The following is a 27,648-nucleotide window of genomic DNA, read 5'->3' as shown; positions in this document are numbered from 1 at the left end:
CTATGAAAAGCAGTAAAAAGCAGTAAAAATCCTACTCCTCCTGGGATTTATGAGCAATCTGTACGAAACTGTATACACATGAACTTTGGACCAATGCCGACAGACGTAACCAAGCCGATTTTCCATAAGTGAAAACGTTAAGCTTTTATAAGCCAATGAAAATTGCAGCTTTATTTTAATTTTTCATCTGCCCCTAACACATACATGCAGACTCACATTTGTTTGACACTTTGCAATATTGTAGAGGGTCCTTCCAAGTATCACTGAAACCAATCTTACTCCAATTGGTCAAAGGGGGGCGCTATAGCAATTTTTTGAAAATGCAAACTTTAAACAGGCAAAAGTCATGCCTCGTTTGGCCGACAGCCGTTAAACCTGCTTACACATGTGCCTTGACTCATGAGGAACACATGTATCACTTTGACCAGTAAGCTCTGCCCTTAGATTGTCTGCAATTTTGAGCAGTTTGAAAAACATTTAAATCCAGGATTTCTGAGCAATTTGCATGAAACTGTGTCAAATACATGTTTGAGGCCCTTTTTCACAGGTTCAGGTGTGTTGGTTCAATAGCTTGATCGCTTAATCATCTGCCTTGAAACCATAGGGTAGCCGGTTCGAATCCCACCTCAGGTAGACTTAATTATAATTGCATTGCACACAACATGACTATGTCAATGAATACATGTGCAATTGTTAAAGATGACGAGAAATGCATACTTGAAAGTAGTTATTTTCAATGTATGACGTACTTCATTCGCGCTTTTGTTTTGTTTTGTTGGATTCTCCCTTTTCACTGTCTAAGGCTGTGTATTGGATAGCTCCACCGGTAGAGTGTGAGTCTCATGTGCCGAAGGTCCCTGGTTCGAATCCCACTTATTACAGTTCACATTTAAATTGCATTGTACAAAACATGACCCTGTTAATTCAGACATGTGCAATGTTTAGACAATAACACGAAATGCTTTTGAGAGTAATTGTTTTTTAGGTTTCGAGAGCCTATCAGGCTTCGAACCCTATTACATCTCTACACTTTCATTAGGTTTCGAGAGCCTGTAAGGCTTCGAACCCTATTACATCTCTACACTTTCATTATTATTATTCTTCCGCCGGTTTTGCCAGTTCTGGCCTAACCGCGTGGTCACTTCTTATGAAATTCGGCAATATGGTAGAGGGCTATGCCAAACGGCGAAAACCCGAAACTCACAAACATTGGCCAAAGGGTGGCGCTGTAGCACTCAATTGAAATATGCCAACTTTGAACAGGTACAGCTCATGCCCTGTTCGACCTACAGCCATGAAACTTCGATGCACACATGCGTCTCCTCATGCCTAACAACTTTCACACTCTGACTTTTGACCTCTGACCTTTAGATCTCCCACCATTTCGAATTCTATGAAAAGCAGTAAAAAGCAGTAAAAAAATCACTTCTCCTGGGATTTATGAGCAATCTGTACGAAACTGTATACACATGAACTTTGGACCAATGCCGACAAACGTAACTTAGCGGATTTTCCATAAGTGAAAACGTTAAGCTTTTATAAGCCAATGAAAATTGCAGCTTTTTTTAAATTATTCATCTGCCCCTAACACATACATGCAGACTCACATTTGTTTGACACTTTGCAATATTGTAGAGGGTCCTTCCAAGTATCACTGAAACCAATCTTACTCCAATTGGTCAAAGGGGGGCGCTATAGCAATTTTTTGAAAATGCAAACTTTAAACAGGCAAAAGTCATGCCTCGTTTGGCCGACACCCGTTAAACCTGCTTACACATGTGCCTTGACTCATGAGGAACACATGTATCACTTTGACCAGTAAGCTCTGCCCTTAGATTGTCTGCAATTTTGAGCAGTTTGAAAAACATTTAAATCCAGGATTTCTGAGCAATTTGCATGAAACTGTGTCAAATACATGTTTGAGGCCCTTTTTCACAGGTTCAGGTGTGTTGGTTCAATAGCTTGATCGCTTAATCATCTGCCTTGAAACCATAGGGTAGCCGGTTCGAATCCCACCTCAGGTAGTCTTAATTATAATTGCATTGCACACAACATGACTATATCAATGAATACATGTGCAATTGTTAAAGATGACGAGAAATGAATACTTGAAAGTAGTTATTTTCAATGTATGACGTACTTCATTCGCGCTTTTGTTTTGTTTTGTTGGATTCTCCCTTTTCACTGTCTAAGGCTGTGTATTGGATAGCTCCACCAGTATGTGTGAGTCTCATGTGCCAAAGGTCCCTGGTTCGAATCCCACTTATTACAGTTCACATTTAAATTGCATTGTACAAAACATGACCCTGTTAATTCAGACATGTGCAATGTTTAGACAATAACACGAAATGCTTTTGAGAGTAGTTGTTTTTTATGTATGACATACTTTCTTGTGAAAATAGACGATCTACAATCTCACACCTTTTTAGATAGCAACGCGTTGTGAGCTTGTAGATCGACTATTTTCCACTAGTTTCCATTCCGAAATATATTGAGCAGTTTGAAAAACATTTAAACCAAGGATTTCTGAGCAATTTGCGTGAAAGTGTGTCATGTGTGTAAACTCCCTTTTCACTAGTACAGGTCTTTTGGCCCAATGGCTTAATCATCTGCCTTGAAACCACAGGGTTCCTGGTTCGAATCCCACGTCATGTAGAATTCATTATAATTGCATTGCACACAACATGACTGTATCAATGAATACATGTGCAATTGTTAACCAGTAAACTCCGCCCTTAGATTGTCTGCAATTTTGAGCAGTTTGAAAAACATTTAAATCCACTATTTCTGAGCAATTTGCGTGAAAGTGTGTCATGTGTGTGAACTCCCTTTTCATCAGTTCGGGTCTGTTGGCCCAATGGCTTAATCATCTGCCTTGATACCAGAGGGTCGCCGGTTCAAATCTCACCTCATGCAGACCTCAACTCAATTGCATTGCACACAACATGACTGTATCAATGAATGACCAATGCCGACAGACGTGAGCAAGCAGATTTTCCATAAGTGAAAACGTTAAGCTTTTTATAAGCCAATGAAAATTGCAGTTTTATGACAATTATTCATCTGCCCCTAAAACATACATGCAGACTCGCATTTGTTTGACACTTTGCAATATTGTAGAAGGTCATTCCAAGTATCACTGAAACCAATCTTACTCCAATTGGTCAAAGGGGGGCGCTATAGCAATTTTTTGAAAATGCAAACTTTAAACAGGCAAAAGTCATGCCTCGTTTGGCCGACAGCCGTTAAACCTGCTTACACATGTGCCTTGACTCATGAGGAACACATGTATCACTTTGACCAGTAAGCTCTGCCCTTAGATTGTCTGCAATTTTGAGCAGTTTGAAAAACATTTAAATCCAGGATTTCTGAGCAATTTGCGTGAAAGTGTGTCATGTGTTTGAACTCCCTTTTCACTAGTTCAGGTGTGTAGGTTCAATAGCTTGATAGCTTAATCATCTGCCTTGAAACCACAGGGTTGCTGGTTCGAATCCCACCTCAGGTAGACTTCATTATAATTGCATTGCACACAACATGACTGTATCAATGAGGAATATATCTATCACTTTGACCAGTAAGCTCCGCCCTTAGATTGTCTGCAATTTTGAGAAGTTTGAAAAACATTTAAATCCAGCATTTCTGAGCAATTTGCGTGAAAGTGTGTCATGTGTGTGAACTCCTTTTTCATCAGTTCGGGTCTGTTGGCCTAATGGCTTAATCATCTGCCTTGATACCACAGGGTCGCTGGTTCAAATCTCACCTCATGCAGACCTCAACTCAATTGCATTGCACACAACATGACTGTATCAATGCATGTGCAATTGTTAAAGATAACGAGAAATGCATACTTGAAAGTAGTTATTTTCAATGTATGACGTAATTCATTTGCCCTTTTGTTTTGTGTTGTTGGATTCTCCTTTCTCACTATCTGATGCTGTCGATTCAATAGCTCCACCAGTAGAGTGTGAGAGTGTCAACAGACACCATCAGGGAGGCCATATCTCTAGCTCAATGAGAAGAGAGGCAGCCTGTGAATCCATAGGTCGCTGGTTCGATCCCTGTCCCCAACAATGCGTTGAGGTGATCATCATTTGGAATTCCCCCTATTCCCATGGATTGGATCCACCCCTCTCACTCATCACCAATCACACCTGCCACATGCACAGTACAATTTTTAGGTACTTTTACTTTACTACTCTACTCTACTGCAATTACAGCAGATGACAGCTTTAGTTGTTACTTTGCAGATGTAATTATTAATACAACACCTACAGTAACCACATACAGCCGATCTACAATGTGACGCGTTATGAGCTTGTATGTATATAATAAGCAACCCATGCTGTATGATAACTTACCACATATGAAATCCAATTCTGTCTATCCAATGGCTCAGTCTGTACTGTGGCCATAGCTGAGTGGTTAGTGAGCCCACCTAGGGAGCCAGAGGCCCTGGTTGCCCCAGGTACGATTCCAGGCCAGGCCAGCAAATGTGTCGATGAAATGAAATTTGTCCCTGAGCAAGACTCTTAACCCCTAATTGCTCACAGGCCCTCATTGGAAACAAGACCGCAAGGACTTTCATGAACGGACCTGGAATTATCCTTATCCTTTACACTGTCTACCCACAAGTCTATAGGTCCCTGGTTCAAACCTCAATTTAACCGGTCCAAATATAATTTACTGAACAAAAATCATGACTTTGTTAATTAATGCATGTTCACTTCTTCTCTCTCGCTCTCTCTCTTACTGCCTCTCTTTCTCACTGCCTCTCTCTCTCTCCCTCTCTCTCTCTCTCTCTCTCTTTCTTTTCTCTCTCTCTCTCTCTCTCTCTCTCTCTCTCTCTCTCTCTCTCTCTCTCTCTCTCTCTCTCTCTCTCCCCTTCTCTCTCTCTCTCCCTCTCCCTCTCCCTCTCCCTCTCTCTCTCTCTCTCTGTCACTGTCTGTCTGTCTGCCAGTCTGCCACTCTGTCACTGTCTGTCTGTCTGCCAGTCTGCCACTCTGTCACTGTCTGTCTGTCTGTCTGTCTGTCTGCCAGTCTGCCAGTCTGCCACTCTGTCACTCTGTCACAGTCTGTCTGTCTGCCAGTCTGCCACTCTGTCACTGTCTGTCTGTCTGCCAGTCTGCCACTCTGTCACTGTCTGTCTGTCTGCCAGTCTGCCACTCTGTCACTGTCTGTCTGTCTGCCAGTCTGCCAGTCTGCCACAGTCTGTCTGTCTGCCAGTCTGCCACTCTGTCACTGTCTGTCTGTCTGCCAGTCTGCCACTCTGCCACTCTGTCACAGTCTGTCTGTTTGTCTGTCTGCCACTCTGTCACAGTCTGCCAGTCTTCCAGTCTGTCACAGTCTGCCAGTCTGCCAGTCTGTCACTGTCTGTCTGTCTGCCAGTCTGCCAGTCTGCCACAGTCTGTCTGTCTGCCAGTCTGCCAGTCTGCCACAGTCTGTCACAGTCTGCCAGTCTGCCAGTCTGCCACTCTGTCACAGTCTGCCAGTCTGCCACTCTGTCAAAGTCTGCCAGTCTGCCAGTCTGCCACTCTGTCACAGTCTGCCAGTCTGCCATTATTCTCGAAACCGCTCATTGCTGCTTGCAGCTATATTTTAGCTTGTAATTAAAGTAAATAAAAGATGAGTGTTCTTTTTTTTTCATTTACTGCTTTCTAAAGTTTTGGCAATTTTTGCGATATTTTTTACAGTGGGCGGGGGCATTCTGTCCAGTGGCTAAATATGCCTTTTTTACACAATAAAAAAAGGTCCTGTGGTCTCTGATGGCCAGATGTGAGTTATTGGGGGCTAGAAGAGCTACTGTACATAATAATAAAGAAAACGCCTGGTTATTGTGTAAAAAAATACATATTTAGCCACCGGACAGAATGCCCCCGCCCACTGTAAAAAAGATCGCGAAAATTGCTAAAACTATAGAAAGCAGCACATTTAAAAATGTTAACACTTTACTTTAATTACAATCTAAAACATAAACCTTGGTTGTAAAAAACTAAAGTTGTCCTTTAAAACAGCATTAATTTGGTAGACATGCCAGACTTTACAATAAGGTACTTGCTTTAACAATAAGAATTGTCAGTTACAAAATGTTGTAATGTAATTTCTTTTGTTTGTTTGTTTTTTGTTTTTTACAGCTGTACTGTATCACTCTGGTGTACTCTGGACTTACAATAAAAAGATGACTTGCATAAAACAATCCACGTCAACGGCGTATCAAATTTTAAATGAGCCTATAAATGTATACAGTATCTTATCTTATCTGATATGCACCACTCCATAGGTCACTGATCAAACAGAAGTAAGAACATATTTTTTGTGAAAGTATTTCATATTGGTGTAGTAGAATTAAACTTTCAACAAGTCGCTGCAGCTATGTGAATGTTTGTTTGTTTGTGTATGTCGGACTTCGGCGCTCATTGTACCGTCAGTTTTGATGCTATTGGAATAGTTTGCATCATTTTAATCACAAGACCTGTAGCTTTAAAATGGTTTATAGCTTGCCTAGGTAGGTGACACACACACTTATGTACACTTGTTTGTTTTCTGGAAAATGCAAAAACGGCCGAGGAACTTAATATTTGTGATGAAAGAAAAATAAATCTACAGTAAGTAACGAAAACATTAGAACAAGTGACCAAAACATATCTGCATAGTAAGCTACTACTGTATCTATAGAACAAAGGTGACAAGAAGGGGTACAGAGCAAGTGAAGCTACTGTAGGGGGTGAGGTGTAGTCTGAAGAGTTGGGTCTTCAGACTACACAGTGGAACATTGGGAGTGAGTCTGCAGTTCTGACTGCAATGGGGAGTTTATTACACTGTATGGGAGCCAAGAGGAAGCAACACACACGCACGCACGTGCACTAACACATGCAAGCACACACACCATATTAGGCACAGGTTTGGTTTTAACCCATTCAATCCGGGAACGCATCTGTCACTTTAGATTTCTTTGACTATTCAAAAATAGCAGATATACAAGCTCATAGCGCAGCACCAAGTGCAATGCTATGAGCTTGTAGATCTGGTATGTTTGTATTAAATCATGAACATTTGTGCAAATCTTTGAATGTATATTCTGCAATTGTCTTCTAAATCCTAACAGTTTAAACAAAAAAACAAAAAAAGTATGTTGCTATATCAGTGGTGCTCCAACTTTTCCATGTCAAGGACCCCCAAAATCATATGTATTTGGCTGCGAACCCCCATCTCAAAATATGTTGTTCCAGGGACCCCCAGAAGCACCGGTCGGAGCTATAAAATGTTCGCTTTAGAACATATATATATATTCTAAGATTTGCACACATTTTCAAGATTTTTCTAAAATAGCAGATCTACAAGCTCATAGCTCAGCACTCGGTGCCGCACTATGAGCTTGTATATCTGCTATTTTTGATTAGCCAAAGAAATCTAAAAATGACACACAGATGCGTTCCCGGTTTTAATGGGTTAAAACAGTAGCTGCTGATTCCTCCGAAAATGCATCAGATCTCATTCCCACTACTACTTGAACAGCTCTGCTATCAGTCTCACACTAGCTGACTGAAACACAACACATTGACGACACTTTTTTTAAATGAAAATGCCCCCAGATTAGCATCAATTTGCCAACAACTACCAACAATAGAAAAGGATCGATAGTGGGATTGACAAGGAATTGGACATATAACCATTACATAATTCATTAAGGGATCAAAATTACTACAAATGAACGATCCCCATCCCTATCATATTGCAGCATTATTTTATCTCAGAAGTCAAAATATAATGAATGTGGCACGCTGGTTGTTGAATAGTCACTAGTAGGTAAATAGTCACAGAGACGACCATGTGGTTACAATGTCTCTGGTTTGATTCCAGTCAGAGTCATGTGTTGTATGTCTTTCTACCCTCAGCTTCCTGTCACTCAACACACTAAGAAGACTAAAGGAACACTCACACACCAACATAACAAAGTGAATGTCCACAGAGGTTTGGCAGATGCAAAATTATTATTATTTAACGATCCATTCATAGTGAGACAAACATAAAAGGTGTTACCAAAAAGGGTTTAAAGTGTGAACAGATACATTTTTTGGTTACAAAAAACATCCTCAGTCTACCATGAAAAGTAAAAACATGCCTGTGTCCTATTTGTAAAGACAAGATAGTCAATCAGAGGATCATTCTTGTTACATAGCTAAGAAAAACACAGAGATCAATGCAACAAATATAAACTAATATATAATCTAATGTTAAAGAACATCGCCATGGTTGGTTACTAGAAAACAGCACAATACAACACACTAAATAATCTAATAATTACCTACAAAAAAAGTAATTAATTCAATTGCTCAGTAAAACCTGTAGAGATGTACCCAACGTGGTGATTCTATATTTTATGAGTAAACTGTGTAGAAATACAACAGTAAAATAATCATATTATTAGTCTAATATCGTATAGTAAAGTACCCTGACTCCCCAACATAATTACTATTTCAGGTCCATTTGGTACCATTTTGTACATTCTTCAAAGTTAAATTAATACTGGGATTTTGTAGATTATAATGATATCATGTTGTGGATTATAAATCAATCAATCAACCAATCAATCAACCAATCAATCAATCAATCAATCAATCAATCAATCAATCAATATAATCCTCATCATCATCATGTCTAACTACATTTTTCCAGAGTTACACTGACCTTCCCTGGTAACATCTTCAGAGAACCACCAATCTGACCAATGAAATTGTATGGAAAGACTGTGTCAGTGAAAGTGTGTGTGAAGGTGTGTAGGTGTGTGTTAGTGTCAGGATCAGAGAAGGACAGCTTTCCTCTGTTCCAGTCGAGCTGGACTCTGATCCTCTGGAGTTTCTGCTTCACTGAGAGAACAGTGCCTGACCCTGGTGAGGAGTGTGCTGTGTATTTACCTTTATCTAACCTTACTCTCCAGGACTGACCCCCTATGTCTCCCTTCCTCTGAAAGGACTCTGCTAACACACCTACTGTCCAGTCTGTATTGTCTCCAACCTCAACATCCCAGCTGTGAGTCCCTGTGTTAAAGCCCTCAGAACCCAAGACATGGGCATAGCGGTCAAACCTCTCTGGGTTGTCAGGAAGCGGCTGTTTTTCTGTATATTTCACACTTGTCAGATCATCAGACAGGATGAGGCCTGGATGGGCAGTGTTGGGGTCCAGAATGACAGGAGTGTAGGAGACAATGTCCTTCATCTTGTCCCAGACTCTGAAGGTCAGGTTGCTCAGGTGTTTGGTCACGTCTATCAGTGCTCCTGAGACCGGCTGTGGGTCCTGCAGTGTGAACTGGACTCTTTGCATTGTGGTCTTGTAGTTCTGCAGGAATGAGATGTGTTCAGCTCTCAGCTCCTCCTCTATGGCTCTAATTGTGTTTGAAAGAGTTGATATGTCTCTGTTTAGACCCTCAATCTTCTCCTTCATCATCTGACTCTTCTGCTGCTCTTCCTCCCACAATGCAGCAATCCTAGCATCCTCTTCCTCTTGTAGAAACTGACGCATCTTCTTAAACTGTGTCTTAATCTGCATCTCTGTGTTCTGAGTCTGGGACTGAATGTGTTCTGCTGTTTGATCATAGTTTGTTTTGAATGTATTAAAGACCTTCAGTTTCTCCTGTAAAGGCTTCAGTGATTTCAGGACTTTCTTCTTGTGATCCAGTGCAGCTTCAGCGATGGGTCTGAATCTGTGTCTGGTGTGTTTTTTAGCATCTCGACACACAACACACACTGGCTGTTGACATTCCAGACAGAACAGTTTGAGTTTCTCAGCATGGAGACTGCAGAGAACCTCAGACCCTGTTGAAGCTCTCTGATGTCTCTCCTGTAGGAAGGCCTCACACACGTTCTTCAGAGCCAAGTTTCTGGGTGGATCCACTGAATGTCTCTCCTTACAAACTGGACATTCCTTTATTACCTTCTCTCTCCACCATTCCTGCAAACAGTCTTTACAGAAGCTGTGGCTACAGGACAGGAGAACAGGATCTTTAAAGATGTCACGACACACGGGACAGCAATAATCCTCTTCAGGACGAGACGACTTGGAAGCCATTTGGTCTCTGAGTAAAGCTACAAACACACTGTTCAAGCCAGGAAATCAGCCAGTCAGTGGTGGTAACACTCCCTATTCTAGAACGTTCCCTGAATGTTACTTTCACTGTGAATCCTGGTTCTTGTTAAAGTCCATTCAGCTTACAGAGTCAGCAGCAGGTACTAGTGGTCAGTATTCCCTCCTGTAGTTGTAGAAAGACAGTTTGGCAAACAGTTTGGTAAATCATATTGTCAGTCTCTTTGCGTGTGGAGAGGCAGAACAATAACCTCTCTGTTTCCTGGTTTCTCTCAGGTGAGTCAAGTAGGAGTGGAGCTATGACACTAATGCACTCACGCGCACACGCTTGAGTGCATTCAGGATCCTGTATCCTGGATGAGTTCTGTTTCCTGATTGGATGAAATTGGTATCCCGATATGAAAATGCAGTTTCTGTTTACTGAAGAACTGGAGAAACTGGAGACTCCTGTTACTGAACAAACACTCTATAGCAATGAGTACAGAGATCAGAATATAGAGCTATTTTAACACAATTAATATCACTTACCCTGCATTAAAGCTGCAATCTGTCATATCTATGTCCTTACCAGGATTCCTACAGTTGTTTTAAACAGTCAACATGTAGATGAATGTTTTGTAGTAACGTATTTATTGTTTATTATTATTATTTTTTTATGTCTGGGGAACGCGGATGGAAATTAGCGTCACGCTAATTCAGCATATTTACATGATTTGATGTGTTATGTGTTCATTAACCCTTTCAGACAGAGAACGCATCTGTGTCATTTTAAGATTTCTTTGGCTATTTTTTTGAATAGCAGATCTGGAAAATGTGTGCAAATCTTTGAACATCTATCTAATATATAATGTATAACCCTCAGTGATTAGCAACCATCAGGGGATCGATCATAATGGAGATAAACATTCTGTGGCTACAAAAATCGCTGGCAGTGGGCAAACGCGGCCAGAAATAAGTCTGGCAGTGAATGAGTTAATGTGCAATGACCCTGCCAAATAAAAAAAATAAAGTTGGGTTAAGATTTGAATCCAGGTCTCCCTACGCAGGAGACAAACATTTCTACAACATAGAACTGTCGGGTCTCTGCTACATGTAAATTGTCTTGAGACAACTTGTTGTGATTTGACACTTTATAAAATTGAATTGAATTGAAATTAGAACATGAGACTTATTTCTATTGTACTGTAACAAAGGGTTAACTTAGGAAATGCGTGTACTACAATGCTTTGCGGCAAAAAACGGATGCAAGAAATGCCCGGGATTCTAACGTTGTTATTCAGCGTGTTTTGAGCTATGCCAGAGAGCAGACGTGAATGCCAAGTGATCGTTCCTGTACTGTACCAATACCTCAAAATTGTACCTAAGTACAGTACTTAAGTAAATGCACTTAGTTACTTTCCACCACCACTGATAAGCAGCAATAGAGAGTCACATGCACTGGAAGAGCTAAGGAGCAACACAATAGAATCTTCCATGTTAATTTAACATATTAATTTTATCATTAAGACCACGAACGCATCTGTGTGTAATACGCCCCACTTTGATCATACAGTACATACAGCATCACACAAAAGCATCAAAAGTAGCAGATCCACAAGCTCGAAACAAAAGTGGGAGTGAGTTTGCATTTCTGACTGCAAAGGGGAGTTTATTACACTGTTTGGGAGCCAAGAGGAAGCAACACACACGCACGCACGTGCACTAACACAAGTTCGCACGCACACCATATTAGGCACAGGTTTGGTTTTAACCCATTCAATCCGGGAACTTTAGATTTCTTTGGCTATTCAAAAATAGCAGATATACAAGCTCATATCTGCTATTTTTGATTAGCCAAAGAAATCTAAAAATGACACACAGATGCGTTCCCGGTTTTAATGGGTTAACACAGTAGCTGCTGATTCCTCCGAAAACGCATCAGATCTCATTCATACTACTACTTGAACAGCTCTGCAATCAGTCTCACATTAGCTGACTGAAACACAGCACATTGACGACACTTTTTTTTAAATGAAAATGCCCCCAGATTAGCATCAATTTGCCAACAACTACCAACAATAGAAAAGGATCGATAGTGGGATTGATAAGGAATTGGACAGATAACCAGGATGGATTCATTAAGGGATCGAAATTACTACAAATGAATGATCCCCATCCCTATCATATTGCAGAATTATTTTATCTCAGAAGTCAAAATATAATGAATGTGGCACGCTGGTTGTTGAATAGTCACTAGTAGGTAAATATTTACAGAGACGACCATGTGGTTACAATGTCTCTGGTTTGATTCCAGTCAGAGTCATGTGTTGTATGTCTTTCTACCCTCAGCTTCCTGTCACTCAACACACTAAGAAGACTAAAGGAACACTCACACACCAACATAACAAAGTGAATGTCCACAGAGGTTTGGCAGATGAAAATGTATTCTTTAATGATCCATAGTGAGACAAAAATACAAAGTGTTACCAAAAACGGTTTAAAGTGGGAACAGATACAGTAGGCCTACATGTTTTGGTTACAAAAAACATCCTCTACCATGAAAAGTAAAAACACAAGCATGTGTCCTATTAGTAGACAAGATAGTCAATCAGAGGATCATTCATGTTACAGGGCTCAGAACACACACAGAGATCAATGCAACAAATGTTAACTAATATACAATCTAATGTTAAAGAACATCTCCATGGTTGATTAATAGAAAACAGCACAATACAACACACTAAATAATCTAATAATTACCTACAAAAAAAGTAAGTACTGAGCAATTGAAAAGTAATTCAATTGCTCAGTAAAACCTTTAGAGATGTACCCAACGTGGTGATTCTATATTTTACGAGTAAACTGTGTAGAAATTCAACAGTAAAATAATCATATTATTAGACTAATATCTTATAGTAAAGTACCCTGACTCCCCAACATAATTACTATTACAGGTCTATTTGGTTCCATTATGTACACTTTTCAAAGTTAAATTAATACTGGGATTTTGTAGGTGATAATGATATCATGTTGTGGATCATAGGGTCCATTTGGTAACATTTACACTCTTCAGAGTTAAATTAACACTTGTATTTCACTGTGTAGATGATGATGATGTCATCACAGATCAGAAACACTCTGATTCTAACATTGACAGGTATTACTTTAGGACCACAATGGAAACAAGTCCTCAGGACTTTTTTTGTGTAATCCTTTTAGCCTAAAAGTTCTACTGTACCTCTGTGCTGTTAAATTGTTTTGATTAATAAAGTAATCAATCAATACATCAATCAATCAATCAATCAATCAATCAATCAATCAATCAATCAATATAATCCTCATTATCATGTCTAACTGTGTTGTTCCAGAGTTACACTGACCTTCCATGGTAACATCTTCAGAGAATCACCAATATTACCAGTGTGAATGAATGGAAAGAGTGTGTCAGTGAAAGTGTGTGTGAAGGTGTGTATGTGTGTGTTAGTATCAGGATCAGAGAAGGACAACTTTCCTTCATTCCAGTCCAGGTGGACTCTGATCCTCTGAGGTTTCTGCTTCAATGAGAGATCAGTGGTTGACCCTGGTGAGGAGCGTGCTGTGTATTTACCTTTATCTAACTGTATTCTCCAGAATTTACCCCCTCCTTTCCCCTTCCTCTGAAAGGACTCTGGTAACACACCTACTGACCAGTATGTATTGTCTCCAACCTCAACATCCCAGCTGTGAGTCCCTGAGTTAAAGCCCTCAGAACCCAGGACATGGGCATAATGGTCAAACCTCTCTGGGTTGTCAGGAAGCTGCTGTTTCTCTTCACGTCTCACACTGGTCAGATCATCAGACAGGATGAAGCCTGGATGGGCAGTGTTGGGGTCCAGAATGACAGGAGCGTAGGAGACAATGTCCTTCATCTTGTCCCAGACTCTGAAGGTCAGGTTGCTCAGGTGTTTGGTCACGTCTATCAGTGCTCCTGAGACCGGCTGTGGGTCCTGCAGTGTGAACTGGACTCTTTCCATTGTGGTCTTGTAGTTCTGCAGGAATGAGATGGGTTCAGCTCTCAGCTCCTCCTCTATGGCTCTGATTGTGTTGGAAAGGGTTTTTATGTCTCCGTTTAGACCCTCAGTCTTCTCCTTCATCATCTGACTCTTCTGTTGCTCTTCCTCCCTCAGTACAGCAATCCTAGCATCCTCTTCCTCTTGTAGAAACTGATGCATCTTCTTAAACTGTTCTTTAATCTGAATCTCTGTGTGTTGAGTCTGGAACTGAATGTGTTCTGCTGTTTGATCATAGTTTGTTTTGAATTTATTAAAGACCTTCAGTTTCTCCCACAAAGGCTTCAGTGATTTCTGGACTTCCTCCTTGTGATCAAGTGCAGCTTCATCGATGGGTGTGATACTGTGTTTGGTGTGTTTTTTAGAATCTCGACACACAAGACAAACTGGCTGTTGACATTCCAGACAGAACAGTTTGAGTTTCTCAGTATGCAGACTGCAGAGAACCTCAGACCCTGTTGAAGCTTTCTGATGTCTCTCCTGTATGAAGGCCTCACACACGATCTTCAGAGCCAAGTTTCTGGGTGGATCCACTGAATGGCTCTCCTTACAAACTGGACATTCCTTTATTTTCTTCTCTCTCCACCAGTCCTGCAGACAGTCTTTACAGAAGCTGTGGCTACAGGATAGGATAACAGGATCTTTAAAGATGTCACAACACACAGGACAGCAATAATCCTCTTCAGGACGAGACGACTTGGAAGCCATATTTGGCCTCTGAGTGAAGCTACAAACACACTGTTCAAGCCAGGAAATCAGCCAGTCAGTGGTGGTAACACTCCCTCTTCTAGAATGTTCCCTGAAGTTTACTTTCACTGTGAATCCTGGTTCTTGTTAAAGTCCATTCAGCTGACAGAGTCAGCAGCAGGTACAAGTGGTCAGTATTCCCTCCTGTAGCTGTAGAAAGACAGTTTGGCCTCCTTCACTGGAAGTTGTGTTTGATCTGAAGGTAAATCATATTGTCCGTCTCTTTGCGTGTGGAGAGGCAGAATAATAACCTCTCTGTTTCCTGGTTTCTCTCAGGTGAGTCTAGTAGGAGTGGAGCTATGACACTAATGCGCACACACACACACACACACACACACACACACACACACACACACACACACACACACACACACACACACACACACACACACACACACACACACACACACACACACACACACACACACACACACACACACACACACACACACACACACACACACACTCCGGTTGTTTGTGCCTCATTCATCAGGTATGTTATCAAACAGGTGTGTGGTATGTGGTTTATGGGTAAACAGGTACAGCGTAGACCATGGGGCAAGGCTTTGATATTTACGATGAGGCCAACACGGAAGCTTATGAATGGCCAGAGTGGCGCTGTTTTACCCTGCGCCGACCTGCAGTGTCAGAAAGAATTTATTTTAGCGCAAGTGAATGGGTTTTTGACAAACTTTAGACTAGATTTTCTTACCGTAATAAAAATTGTCATAAAGTCTATATGCTTCCAGTCGCTAGTTTAAAGTCTCCTTTCAATCATCATGATATGCGTTTTGCTAAATTATGGTCCCATTTATTCTAAAATTGACGATAAAGTAGGCTATGCTGCAGGAGGGGCGGGATGATTTGATTGACAACCTACACAACCAATAGCATTCATTCCCCGCCCCCGCTCTTGATTGACAAGCTACCCAACCAATAGCATTTTTGGGGGTGTTTTCCGGTTCGCTGGTCACGTGTCTGGTCTCAACCAATAGCGTTTGAGTTCCGGCGTGGCCAACTGTATATATTAACGATGGAGGAATGCATGTTCCTGAACTATCGGCTTCATTTTCGTTCTGTAGAAAGCAGGGGAGTGGCTTTGTCCATTCTTTTTTACAGTCTATGGTGTAGACACGCAATGCACATTCTGACACAACCTGAGTCTAATACTAAATAGTGATTGTAACCTTACTGTAGGTCTAAAAATCTTTATTTGACATGAACATTCCCTCACTGGGACCTCAAAATTGTCCCTCGAAAGTCAAGTTAGACATGTTCATCCATCCTTATGGACACTTTTGGTCCCCAAATCTAAAGTAATACGTTGAGCACACACACACACACACACACACACACACACACACACACACACACACACACACACACACACACACACACACACACACACACACACACACACACACACACACACACACACACACACACACACACACACACACACTCCGGTTGTTTGTGCCTCATTCATCAGGTATGTTATCAAACAGGTGTGTGGTATGTGGTTTATGGGTAAACAGGTACAGTGTGGACACGCAATGCAAATTCTGACACAACCTGAGTCTAATACTAATTGTAACCTTAGGTCTAAAAATCTTTATTTGACATGAAAATACCCTCACTGGGACCTCGAAATTGTCCCTCGAAAGTCAAGTTAGATATGTTCATCCATCCTTATGGACACTTTTGGTCCCCAAATGTAAAGTAATACGTTGAGCGCACTGGCGCGCGCACGCACGCACGCACACACACGCGCACGCACACACACACACACACCCTGTTAACAATCCTGAATACACAGCATACCCAAAGTAAACTGACTGTTGTTCTTGAACCATTAGTAATAAATGCATGGGCATGGTTTCATTTTGAAGGAAACACTCTGAAGTTTTTCCCCAGCGAAAAGAATCAACTGACATTGAGTTATACAAGTTTGAACTTACTGGAATAGAAGGTGGTAACCCATTAAGACCTGGAACGCATCTGTGTCACTTTAGATTTCTTTGGCTATTCAAAAATAGCGGGTCTACAAGCTCATAGCGCGGCACCGAGTGCCGCGCTATGAGCTTGTAGACCCGCTATTTTTGAAAAATCTTGAAAAAAAAAGATTTAGAAAACATTTTTAAGAATCGCCTACGTGCAATGACCCTGCCAAATAAAAAAAAAATAAGTTGGGTTACGATTTGAACCCAGGTCTCCCTATGCAGGAGACAAACATTTCTACAACATGAGACGTATTTCTATTGTACTGCCTAACAAAGGGTTAACTTAAGAAACTGCGTGTACTACAATGCTTTGCGGCAAAAACCAGATGCAAGAAATTGCCCGGCATTCTAACGTTGCTATTCAGCGTGTTTTGAGCTATGCCAGAGAGCAGACGTGTATGCCAAGTGATCGTTCCTGTAATATCTTTGTACGCCACTTTTTCTTCTATATAAAGACAAGCTTATATTCCGAAGTTCCTTGTCAAGTCATTTTGATCATGGTTACACGGCGGTTTAATTCACCGAAAACAGGTTCCGGATGGCAGAGGATTACACTGTAGTGTAGCATGGTATGGTTCTGCTGCTTCCACCAGCTGCACTATATTTGTCCTCTGAAGGATTACGTTATTCAATGAATCATCACAGGGGAAACTGCGGTAGACTGCCTGTACAGGATAACAATGATGGATCATCCAGTCGCATTACACTCCTTTCCATTCCTTCACTTGTTCAGTCATTTATATTACACCCAAACCGGCTGATTCGATTGTTTCATTCAATAAGGGAACGAGACCGCAGGGGACGCAGTTTCCCTGTCAGGGAAAAGAACGTGGCGGGTTGAGAGGTACAGTATACTGTACACACAGCCAACTGTAAAGGATCTATATTATTACCTTTCAGTCCAAACGTTCCCGAGATAGAGGGCTGCTCTCCGGTGAACTTCTTGGGGGTCTTCTGTTTCCGTCCTGGCTCAAAAAAGAGAGAGCGCAGAGTTATGGTCAAAAATGCACATTACGACATGATTAAACAACCACTTCAACCCTATATACTTCATTGACCGGGGTCCCCCAAGCGTCTATACTATACATGGGCTCTCTTTTCTTCCTCCCTCTACAAAACGTGTGCTTGTAGATCGGCTTTTTTTCGCTGAATGTTCTCCCCAGGGTTCATGTGGTTGAACCCTACTGTGTATATTTAATTGACTACAAATCTCTTCCACTGAAAGTAGGCGATTTACATGCTCGCAACTCGTTCTTGTTACACATTGTGAGCATGTGGGTATCCCCCGTTGAAAGCCAACATCTTAACCACAAGCCTAAAGGGGTACTTTCCGTTGGCTGGGGAGACAAGTAGCCTCGCGTAGCCAGACTATATCACTGCGTGGATATGAGTCTGGTGCCTCTATGAGGACGTTTTTTTTTCCAAGGGGGCGGGATCAAAACAACGGCTCTGGACGCAATTGGTTAGACCGACAACCAACTACAAATCGCAGTCTCCCATATTTGAATACTGGGCCCTGATTGGTCACCCCAGACTTCTGGAGCAGGAAATGGATTCACGATGGAGCGATGCCAGACCAAAATCGCAGAGGGCAATTTTTTTTTGCACTGGCAGATTCGTCTGGTCCCAGGCTAGGAGACAATAGCCTTTTGGTCATCAGGCTAAACATGTAAACGAGCCATTTTCTCTGAACGTTCGCCTATGACATGCCCAGGATAGGGTCGCTACAGTACTGTATATAATTCATTGACCGGGGTACCCCCAGGGGTACACACTCTACGCCAAATCGCACGATGCCCAGAATGAGGCCGTACTAGTGGTTGCAGTGTGGTTGCAGTGGTTACCCATTAAGACCTGAAGCCGATTCTACAAATGTCTTCTAAATCCCAACAGTATTCTGAAAAAAACGTATGTTTCTATATCAGTGGTGCTCAAACTTTTTCATGTCAAGGACCCCCAAAATTATATGCTTTAGGCCGCCGACCCCCGTCTCAAAATATTTTGTTCCAGGGACCCCCCAGGAGCAAAGATTTCAGTTAAAAATGTTCGCTTTAAAAGAATAGATATTCATAGATTTGCACACATTTTCACGATTTTTCAAAAATAGCAGATATACAATTTTTGAATAGCCCAAAGTGTAAAAAAAGAATGCCTTTTTTAGCTCAAATCAAAAAAATGACACAAGATGCGTTCCGGGGTCTTAAAAATGGGTTTAATCTTACTGTGCCGCATTCTCTCGGGATCCTCGTCCTCCTCGTGGAAGGGCGGCGGGAGGCTGCCCCCCTCGCTCTCGCTGCCCCCCGCGTCCGACGAGGTGCTCTGGTGGGAGTGGGAGTGCTGTGGGGACTGGACAGGCTGTTGGTGTTGGTGTTGGTGGTGATGGTGGGACTGCTGGAGGCTGCCGGGTTGTTGTTGCTGCTGCTGCTGCTGTGGCGGCTGGCTATGGCTGTGGCTGTGGCTGTGTTGCTGCTGTCTCCTGTCGCTCCTGGCCAGCTCGCCGTTCTGCGACGGCGTGGACACCTCGTGAGTCTTCTTCACTTTGAAGAACACCGGCGAGGGAGGGCTGTTCTCCATCGGCCTGGGGGGGAGGGGGGGGGGGCATTCATTTACATCAAAATGTAATATGGACATACAAGGTTTCTCCCCGTCAGCAAAACTACTGCTGTTGTAACTAAGAGATCTGAAATCTACAGCATTGGTTCTAAAAGTGGGGTCCGGGGGCCCTCAGGTGGGTCCTTGGGGGGGGTTCCAGGGGGTCCCCGACAAAATGTGTTAAAGAGGTGGTGCCACGGTTTTTGCAATTTTGCAAGCCATTTTTTCACCCAGTGCCAATTGCCTATGTAATCCTGGGCGCTACTCTCCCTCTGCCAGCCTAGGGAGAGCCCAGAACTGAGCTCATGCTTCCTTCAATGCATGTGGAAATAGCAAGCCGCTTCTTATCACCTGACAGGGGGGAGTTTCCCCGGTAGGACGTAGCGCGTGGAAGGAACACGTTATTCCAACCAGTTCCTTTCCCCTCCATCAGGTGCCCCGGACCAGGGGGAGGCAGTATACAGACCTGGATGTTTTTTGTGAAGGTACCTACCCTAGGGGACACGGGGAGAACATGCAAACTCACCTTTTCTTGGCGTTGGCCTTGACGTTGGGGGTCTTGTGGAGCTTGGGGTGCTGGTCTTTGGGCTCCATGCTGACCCGGTCCGGATGGTTCCACAGCTTGTGCTTCTGCAGGCGCACCTTGGTGGCAAACCCCGCCTCGCAGTAGGGGCAGCCATGACTCAGCTTCTCTGCCAGCGTAGCCTGATATGGACACGATGGGGGGGATAGCATAACGATAACCAGGTTGGTCACATATATACACAAACAAAAGGTAATGAACGTGTATGTATTATTTGGTGGTAAAGTACTACACATAAATATTGGCGTTATGGTGGTGTCAAACTCCACCTGGTTAATGCACAAGGTCTTCTTGAAGCAGAATGTTACCCTTTTAATTATAAGATGACTTCTTGTTATTGCCACCGACTATTACCTGTATAAATGAATGTTCACATTAATTTCCTCCCCCCCCCCCCCGTTAAAAAGAACACGGGAGACATAATAAAAAAAAATTGGGGATATATTAATCTGATCAAATTACTTATTAATTACTTATTTATTACTATAGTTTGTTGCCAATATTTAGGTCTACTGAGGTTTGTGTGTGTGTGTGTGTGTGTGTGTGTGTGTGTGTGTGTGTGTGTGTGTGTGTGTGTGTGTGTGTGTGTGTGTGTGTGTGTGTGCGTGCGTGTGTGTGCGTACTTGTATTACTATACTTGTGCCAAACGTCCCAACAAGTTCACATGAGAAATGCTTATTACACTCAGTTTCAGCCATTTAGAGGTATAGAGCTTAAATTGCACATCGGTGTCAATGCGTCACACTGTCGACGCATTGTCGGCTTGTAGATCAGCTATTTTCAGTGCACTGACGCACAACTATGAGTACAAAATCAAGCTTAGAAGGTTAGGGTTAACAAATGTTGATGTCGTCAACAAGTGTAGTAATACGAGCGTGTGTGTTTGGGGGAGAGAGAGTAGAGTAAGTTGCAGGTCATTGGCTCTCACCCCTTGGCAGCGCTGGTAGTGGTACTTCACACCATAGATGCTTGGAAATTCTAACCAGCAGCCCGAACTCGGACACTTTACCCGGGAGTGCCGCTTAAACTCCTCCTTCCACTGCGCTATCATATGGGCCTGCTCATAGAAACACCAGCAACATGTCAACATGAGGAGTTGGCTGTCTAAAGCGTTGTAGACGTTGTTTGGTTCACACAATTTTTAAAATTGTTGCTGTCGGGGAAACCTCTTTAAGAGGATCCCTGGCTAATAAGCCAAATGTGCCTTAATACAGGGGTCTTCAACGTTTTCAGGCCAAGGACCCCCTAGCTGAGACAGAGATGAAGCAGGGACCCCCTCTATATACAGTAGTATACAATTATATTTCAGATACATTTTTTTGTTTACTTGGTCTGCTCTTTTTTCCCTCTACACCTATACTTCTTGGCCAAAAATATAGCCGAAAATATAGCCGATCTACAAGCTCACAACGCCTCGCAGCGCGAGGCGTTGTGAGCTTGTAGATCTGCTATTTTTGGCTAAAGTTCTCCTCAGAAAAGGGATGCAGGCTTCAAGTGGTTAATGTAAAAAAAAAAAATCATATCACACAAAGATTTGACGGACCCGCTGTAGTAACTCTGCGGACCCCCTGTTGAAGACCCCTGCCTTAATATATTATGATTGTCCTTTGTAACTAAAATTACAAACACACTAAATATTTTATTTATTTTAGAAATAGTTCATATTTCACTCAATAGGGACAATGCCCGTCACAAGTTGATGATGTCATTTGCCCATGTGTGCTCTAGCCCTAGGGAATTTATGGAATGAAAATAAAAAACAACTTAATACTTCCTAAGGTTAATATGAGCATCAAATCTATATTTTAAATGTGTTTTTTTTGCACATTCATTCCATGAATTCCATAGGGCTAGACCACACATGGACAAACAACATCATCAACTTGCGACGGGCATTACCCCTATTGAATAAAATAATTTCTAAAATAAATAAAATATTTAACCCATTTTGGGCGGGAGCCCCTATTTGTAACTATACCTTTCAGGATTTATTGTAAAAAAAAAATCTGAAAACTTAGGTCAGGATTTAGAAGGCGTTTTTAGAATCGGCCTCAGATCAAAATGGGGGATTTAAGGCATTTTAGATGTTTTATTTTAGTTATAGAGGGCAATTATAATGTCTTAAGCCAGGCATATTTGGCTTATTAGCCAGGGATCCTTTTAAAAGGTAGCTCTCCACCAAACTACAGACTGGCAGTCGAATGAAGTTGGGAGATCAGTCGGTTGGAAGGTGTGAAAAACAAGTTGCTGAATGCACCTGAGAGCCGACACCGACAGACTCTACTATGGTGCTAAAAATAGCCTATGGCTTGATGTCTTTTTCAACAACAAGGCCGCTGCTATCCGACGCAAGTTGTAGGCACAACTTGCGACCCAATGCGACAGTGTGCCCACCGGCCATTCAACAGCGGCTTTTCAGCAACAGACACTTACCGCCACCGGCGTCGGAGTGGTGGAGAGCTACCTTTATGTCCAAAACCATTACTTAAAGGTAGGGTAAGTGATTTACTTTGGTTAAAATAAGTGTTAAATAGCTCTATATTCTGATAGTACTCATTGCTATAGAGTGCTTGTTCAGTAAAAGGAGTGTCCCATGTCTCTCCAGCTCTTTATTAAACAGAAAATGCATTTTCAGTGCTCTCTCCTGATTGGCTTAAATTGTGTCACCTACCTGAAAATGTACTATATTCTGTTTACTAAAGAGCTGGAGAGACCCCTGTGACCGAACAAACGCTCTAATGATTACTATCAGAATATAGTACTTTAACCTTTTTAACAAAAAAAAATCATTTTACCAAAAAATATCACTTACTCTACCTTCACTTATATAAATATCACTTACTCTACAGAAAAAACACTTTCACTTACAAAATATTTCAAAAATAGCGAAAAAATTTAGATATGTTTTTTTCACTACTTTTGTGCGATGCTGTACAACAAAGTAAGTACAAATAAATTTAAAAAAAACATTAAAAAGTTGAAATATGGAGGTACAAGGTTTCTGCCCGACAGCAACTAAACTATATTCTTCCGTCACACAGGGTCAAGGCTTCAAAGCGGATGTCCGTCTCCCCCTACTTCCATTTCGCCATTGTAGTCGTGTAAAGTTGTCCTATACTGTAAACCAGTGGTTCTCAAACTTTTTCATGTCAAGGAGCCCCAAATTGACACTTATTAGCCCGCGGACCCCCCATTTGAAAAGATAAGCCAGGGACCCCCATAAGAGAAGATTTTAACGGCTCTAGCCGTAAAAAATATATAATTTCAAGGACCCCCAGTTTGACATGAATTAGGCTACGGACCCCCATTTAATGACCCCAATTTATATTGTAAAATCAATGATAATTTAACTCTGAGAGTGTACAAATGGAACCAAATGGACCCGTTAGGGTCCATTTGGTTCCATTTGTACGCTCTCAGAGTTACAGACCCATAAGGGTCCATTTGGTTCCTATCCATCATTTAGCTGGGGACCCCCTGGAACCCCCTCAAGTACCCCTGGGGGTCCCCGGACCCCACTTTGAGAACCAATGCTGTAAACAACCACAACTACAAATGAGTCAAAGAGATATGCTTCTTTGACTAGGTTGCTGCTAAGCAGAGAAATGGAGATATATATTTTCGTAACGGATATGACAAACGATGACAACAAGTCCCTTCAGTGGGTGTAGCAGTTAGTTACAGACTCTATATAGCATCGGAAGACTGTGGAATAATTGTCTGACTCCAGAGACTATACCAAAGGGTGTACACAACACTGCAGAGCTGCCAAGCCTCTTGTATTGACAAGCTGAAAACGCTCCAAGTGAAGTAAATGTACCTCTAAATTGTACTTAAACACTTAAAAACCCCGGCATCTATATTATTGTGGGGAAAGCTTTCGCTGAAAATAGCACATCGACAAGCTGGTGAGGTTGTCGATCGGCTATTTTCGGCAGTGGTGGAAAAAGTGCTCACATTTTTTTTTCAATACTACAATGTAGGAATACTCCATTACAAGTAAAAGTCCGGAATTCAGAATTTACTTGAGTAAAAGTACAAATGTATTGGAATCAAAATATACTTAAAGTACAAAAGTAAAAGTACTCATTATGCAGTATGCCCCATTTCACAAGTTTCCAAATGTATAAAATGTCTAAAGAATCTTTGGCAAATAGCAGATCTACAAGCTCACAATGCGTCGCGATGCGACGCATTGTGAGCTTGTAGATCGGCTATTTGCAAATGGCCGGTAGGGCTGAAGTGGGTAATGCATGTTTTGTAATAATAATCAAAATCTACAAAGTAAGTAGAAACTAAATTTTTCAAATAATTGTAGTGGAGTAAAAGTACAATATTTGCCTCTGAGATGTAGTGGAGTAGAAGTAAAAGGACTGAAAATTGGAAATACTCCAGTAAAGTAAAAGTACCTCAAAACTGTACTTAAGTACGGTACTTGAGTACATGTACTTAGTTACTTTACACCACTGATTTTCAGCGAAAGCTTTCCCCACAATAACAGAAAAGACACTAGTATAGAGCCGTGAGGGACTCCAGGGTCAACCATATAGGGGTGTGAAGTGGTTAAAGTACAGTACTTAGAAGTAAATGTACTTAAGTTACTTTCCACCCCGAGTGCTGGATGCAAAACGAGAGAGATAATAACCAACCACTCACAGGGATGCTGCGGAGTTCCTGGACTTCTGCCTTGGGACGACCTTTCCTCTTCCCTTCTGCTGCTTCGCCACACATAGGACCTGACACAGAAACACAGAGAGAGAGAGAGAGAGAGAGAGAGAGAGAGAGAGAGAGAGAGAGAGAGAGAGAGAGAGAGAGAGAGAGAGACAAAGAGAGAGGTTTTAGGTTCAAGGTTTCAAAGGTAAAAAAATATTTTTGTTTGGCTTCCTTCCAATCCGGGAACCAATTCTGTAAAAAAAAAAAAAAAGAAGGGATAAAAAGAAGCTTTTAGGAGCCATCTATTACATCATATGTTTGGGATATTGGTGCCAATCTGTCTTGAGAGATTAGCTTCCTTCAGACATTGCAGAGAAAAGAGAGAGACAAAGAGACAAAGAGAGAGAAAGTGACAGACAGAGACAGAGAGAGAGAGACACACACACAAAGAGAGGAGCAAGAGAATAGAGAAAATGAAGGGTGGAAGAGGGACAGACGGAGAGATAGAACGCAGGGAGAGAGAGAGAGAGAGACATTTCTAGGTTAGCTCCCATTACATCACTACTTTCATGTTTACAGGATAAAGACTATTCACTACAATAGGGTGTCGTCATCGAACCGTAACATCCTGAGTGCTAATTTTACAGCAGACCTCTTACGGGTCCATCTTTTTGTACACTCTCTCCCGAGGTGAATTAACCCATTAAGACCCGAGGCCCAGTCTAAAAATGTTTTCTAAATCCTAATAGATTTTTGAAAAATATTTTTTCACGATTTTTGAAAAATATTTTTTTCACGATTTTTGAAAAATATCTTTTACACGATTTTTCAAAATATTTTTTCCACGATTTTTGAAAAATATTTTTTTCACGATTTTTCAAAAATAGCAGATCTACAAGCTCATAGCGCGGCACTCGGTGCCGCGCTATGAGCTTGTATATCTGCTATTTTTGAATAGCCCAAAGAAATCTTTAAAATGACACACATGCGTCGCCCTCCCCGGTCTTAATGGGTTAAGGCTCAGGATTTCACAGCATAAAGCGCCCAAAGCCAAGCCAGAACAGAAGCTCGGCTTTTTTGGACGGGGTCCAGCTGTGTCCTAGATAATTCCAGGTACCCCACCACCACCACCGCCACTAACGCCTCGGCACACACAACAAAGCATTACTCATCACATTGGAGACGCTGCGAGGAGGATGGCTTTTCAAGGACCCAGCGTCCCTTTCTCTCACAATATCCGGTTGCACACATTCGACCTAAGAATATATACGGAGGACATTAATTGTAATAGCTTCAGTTCATAGAGAAAAAAAACCCTGAATGGTGGAATGAATAGAGTTGTTTAAGCGTGCCGTTTCTTAACTCATTCACTGCCAGAGTAAATGAATAAATAAAGCACAGACTGCCAGCAATTTTTCGATTTTCTTAACCTTTTTCAAAGTAGTCACAGAATATTTATCTCCGGTATGATCGATCTCCCGATCGTTGCTAACCACGGAGGGTTTCACCGTGCTTCCGCGAAAAGAGAAAAGAATGTCGTCGCAAAATATCTAACAAAAGATGTCTACATATACAGTACACACACAGCAAATGATGGCAGATCATGGTACCAAATGGGGTTCTATTGCATATCAAGCTACTGGGCTGGTTGTGAGAGGTTCAGAATAGAGTTCTCAACGGGCCTGAAAATTAAGTAGCTGGGCCCTACTGGGCCGGCCCGAGCAATTACCATCATTTTAGGCCCGAAAACATTATGTCATGTTATTATGTGCCTAATTGTCCTCTAAGTCGTGCATCCAACAAGCTTGGAACTGAGCAGATTGGACGTTCCGTTCCAGATATAATGGGCAAAAGATCTTGAAAACGGCCACTTTCGAAAATGTTCTATCACGATTTTCGATTGAGTTTGGGCCATTGTCGCCTGGTTTTCTTTAACAACACGGGCTAGGAAGGTTGGACGGCGACGAAGCAACCCGACACCCGAGTAAAGTTCACTTTGAGCTGCCACCAACACATCCACTGTCATTTCCGTCGGCCTTACCGTTAGGCCGCTAGGGGCAGTTGAAATGTCTTTTTTGGGGGCAATAGTTTTATTTTCTTTCTACACGGAACCCGAGGCTCGGCCCGGCCCGACTAATTAGCATAGATTTTGGGCCCGGTCCGGCCCTAAAACGTTGGGTCGGGTAGGGTCGGGTTCGGGGCAGAATTTGAGAACTCTTGTTCAGAACCACTGAATTCAACTATATGGAACAGTGGTGACCCCCAACCTAAACTGTAAAACCATCGGTGCTTATTTAACTCAGAGAGAGTGTACGAATAGAACCAAATGGACCCTTAATAAGAGTCCACACACGTGATTTACTACCCGTAAAGGTCCATTTAGGACCACTGGTGGTCCCCAAAGCCGTTATTGAGAACCAGTGGCTTAGTGTGTGTGTGAGAGAGACACACAGACAGACAGACACACAGACAGAGATATGTGGGGGCGAGCGAGGGAGAAAGAAAGAGAGAGAGAGAGATAGAGAGAGAGAGAGAGAGAGAGAGAGAGAGAGAGAGAGAGAGAGAGAGAGAGAGAGAGAGAGAGAGAGAGAGAGAGAGGCAGAGTGAGTAAAGACTGTGTCTGCTAAGCCAAATAGATGAGCTATAAATCACCAGCCGCCTGCATGAACCTCTGACACAGCACAGAGGACAGGCTGCCTCAGCTCCCTCTCTCTCTCTCTCTCTCTCTCTCTCTCTCTCTATTCTCTTGCTCCTCTCTAAGACTATATCTCCAGGGTCTAGGTACTTTTTCCACACTTTCTCTCCTCTCTCTTCTTTCTCCTCTCCCCTCCTCTCCTCCCTTAACCTCTCCTCTCCCTTCTTCTTCTCCTCTCCTCCCCCCACCCCCACCCCCCATCTCTCATCATCCCCTCCTCCATGAACTACAGAGGACAGGCGGTCCGCTAGCTCATTATACAGCTCGCTCTTC

The 27,648-nt window shown here is 42.1% G+C and overlaps 4 protein-coding genes across 9 annotated transcripts in view; all 4 read right to left on the bottom strand.

The window, feature by feature from the left end:
- znf512b (zinc finger protein 512B) overlaps positions 1-27,648 on the bottom strand; it is a 116,203-nt gene that overhangs the window by 51,500 nt on the left and 37,055 nt on the right. For 4 of the 5 annotated variants that reach the window (XM_084068929.1, XM_084068930.1, XM_084068932.1 and 1 more), the window contains 4 exons: positions 24,684-24,763; positions 19,971-20,149; positions 19,075-19,430; positions 17,746-17,817 (listed from right to left, as the gene is read on the bottom strand). In XM_084068929.1, coding sequence (XP_083925055.1) covers positions 17,746-17,817; positions 19,075-19,430; positions 19,971-20,149; positions 24,684-24,763 — 687 coding nt within the window. Of the gene's footprint in view, positions 1-17,745; positions 17,818-19,074; positions 19,431-19,970; positions 20,150-20,955; positions 21,085-24,683; positions 24,764-27,648 lie in introns of all 5 variants that reach the window. The other variant, XM_084068933.1, reaches the window with a different exon arrangement.
- LOC311053421 (E3 ubiquitin-protein ligase TRIM35-like) lies at positions 8,015-10,261 on the bottom strand. Its single transcript, XM_084068942.1, has one exon. The coding sequence runs from the start codon at positions 10,060-10,062 to the stop codon at positions 8,656-8,658; it is 1,407 nt and encodes a 468-aa protein (XP_083925068.1). The 5' UTR covers positions 10,063-10,261; the 3' UTR covers positions 8,015-8,655.
- LOC311053422 (E3 ubiquitin-protein ligase TRIM39-like) lies at positions 12,483-15,170 on the bottom strand. The gene has a single exon (XM_084068943.1). It carries the CDS (start codon positions 14,811-14,813, stop codon positions 13,407-13,409), a length of 1,407 nt encoding a protein of 468 aa, XP_083925069.1. The 5' UTR covers positions 14,814-15,170; the 3' UTR covers positions 12,483-13,406.
- The window catches only part of LOC311053424 (E3 ubiquitin-protein ligase TRIM35-like), a 136,011-nt gene continuing 120,845 nt past the window's right edge, over positions 12,483-27,648 (bottom strand). The window contains exons 2-3 of one of the 2 annotated variants that reach the window (XM_084068945.1): positions 13,372-13,436; positions 12,483-13,339 (exon numbers count right to left, since the gene is read on the bottom strand). In XM_084068945.1, coding sequence (XP_083925071.1) covers positions 13,407-13,436 — 30 coding nt within the window. In that variant the 3' untranslated portion in view covers positions 12,483-13,339; positions 13,372-13,406. The remainder of the gene's footprint in view (positions 13,340-13,371; positions 13,437-27,648) is intronic. The other variant, XR_014601633.1, reaches the window with a different exon arrangement.

Source organism: Gymnoscopelus microlampas (assembly GCF_963454915.1).
Source record: "Gymnoscopelus microlampas genome assembly, chromosome: 10".
Taxonomy (NCBI): Eukaryota; Metazoa; Chordata; class Actinopteri; order Myctophiformes; family Myctophidae; genus Gymnoscopelus; species Gymnoscopelus microlampas.
This window is presented reverse-complemented; position numbering and strand designations above follow the sequence as displayed.

Bases quoted from the DNA above. Each gene is read 5' to 3' on its own strand.
- LOC311053421 (XM_084068942.1), bottom strand. From the start codon at position 10,062: ATGGCTTCCAAGTCGTCTCGTCCTGAAGAGGATTATTGCTGTCCCGTG.
- LOC311053422 (XM_084068943.1), bottom strand. From the start codon at position 14,813: ATGGCTTCCAAGTCGTCTCGTCCTGAAGAGGATTATTGCTGTCCTGTG.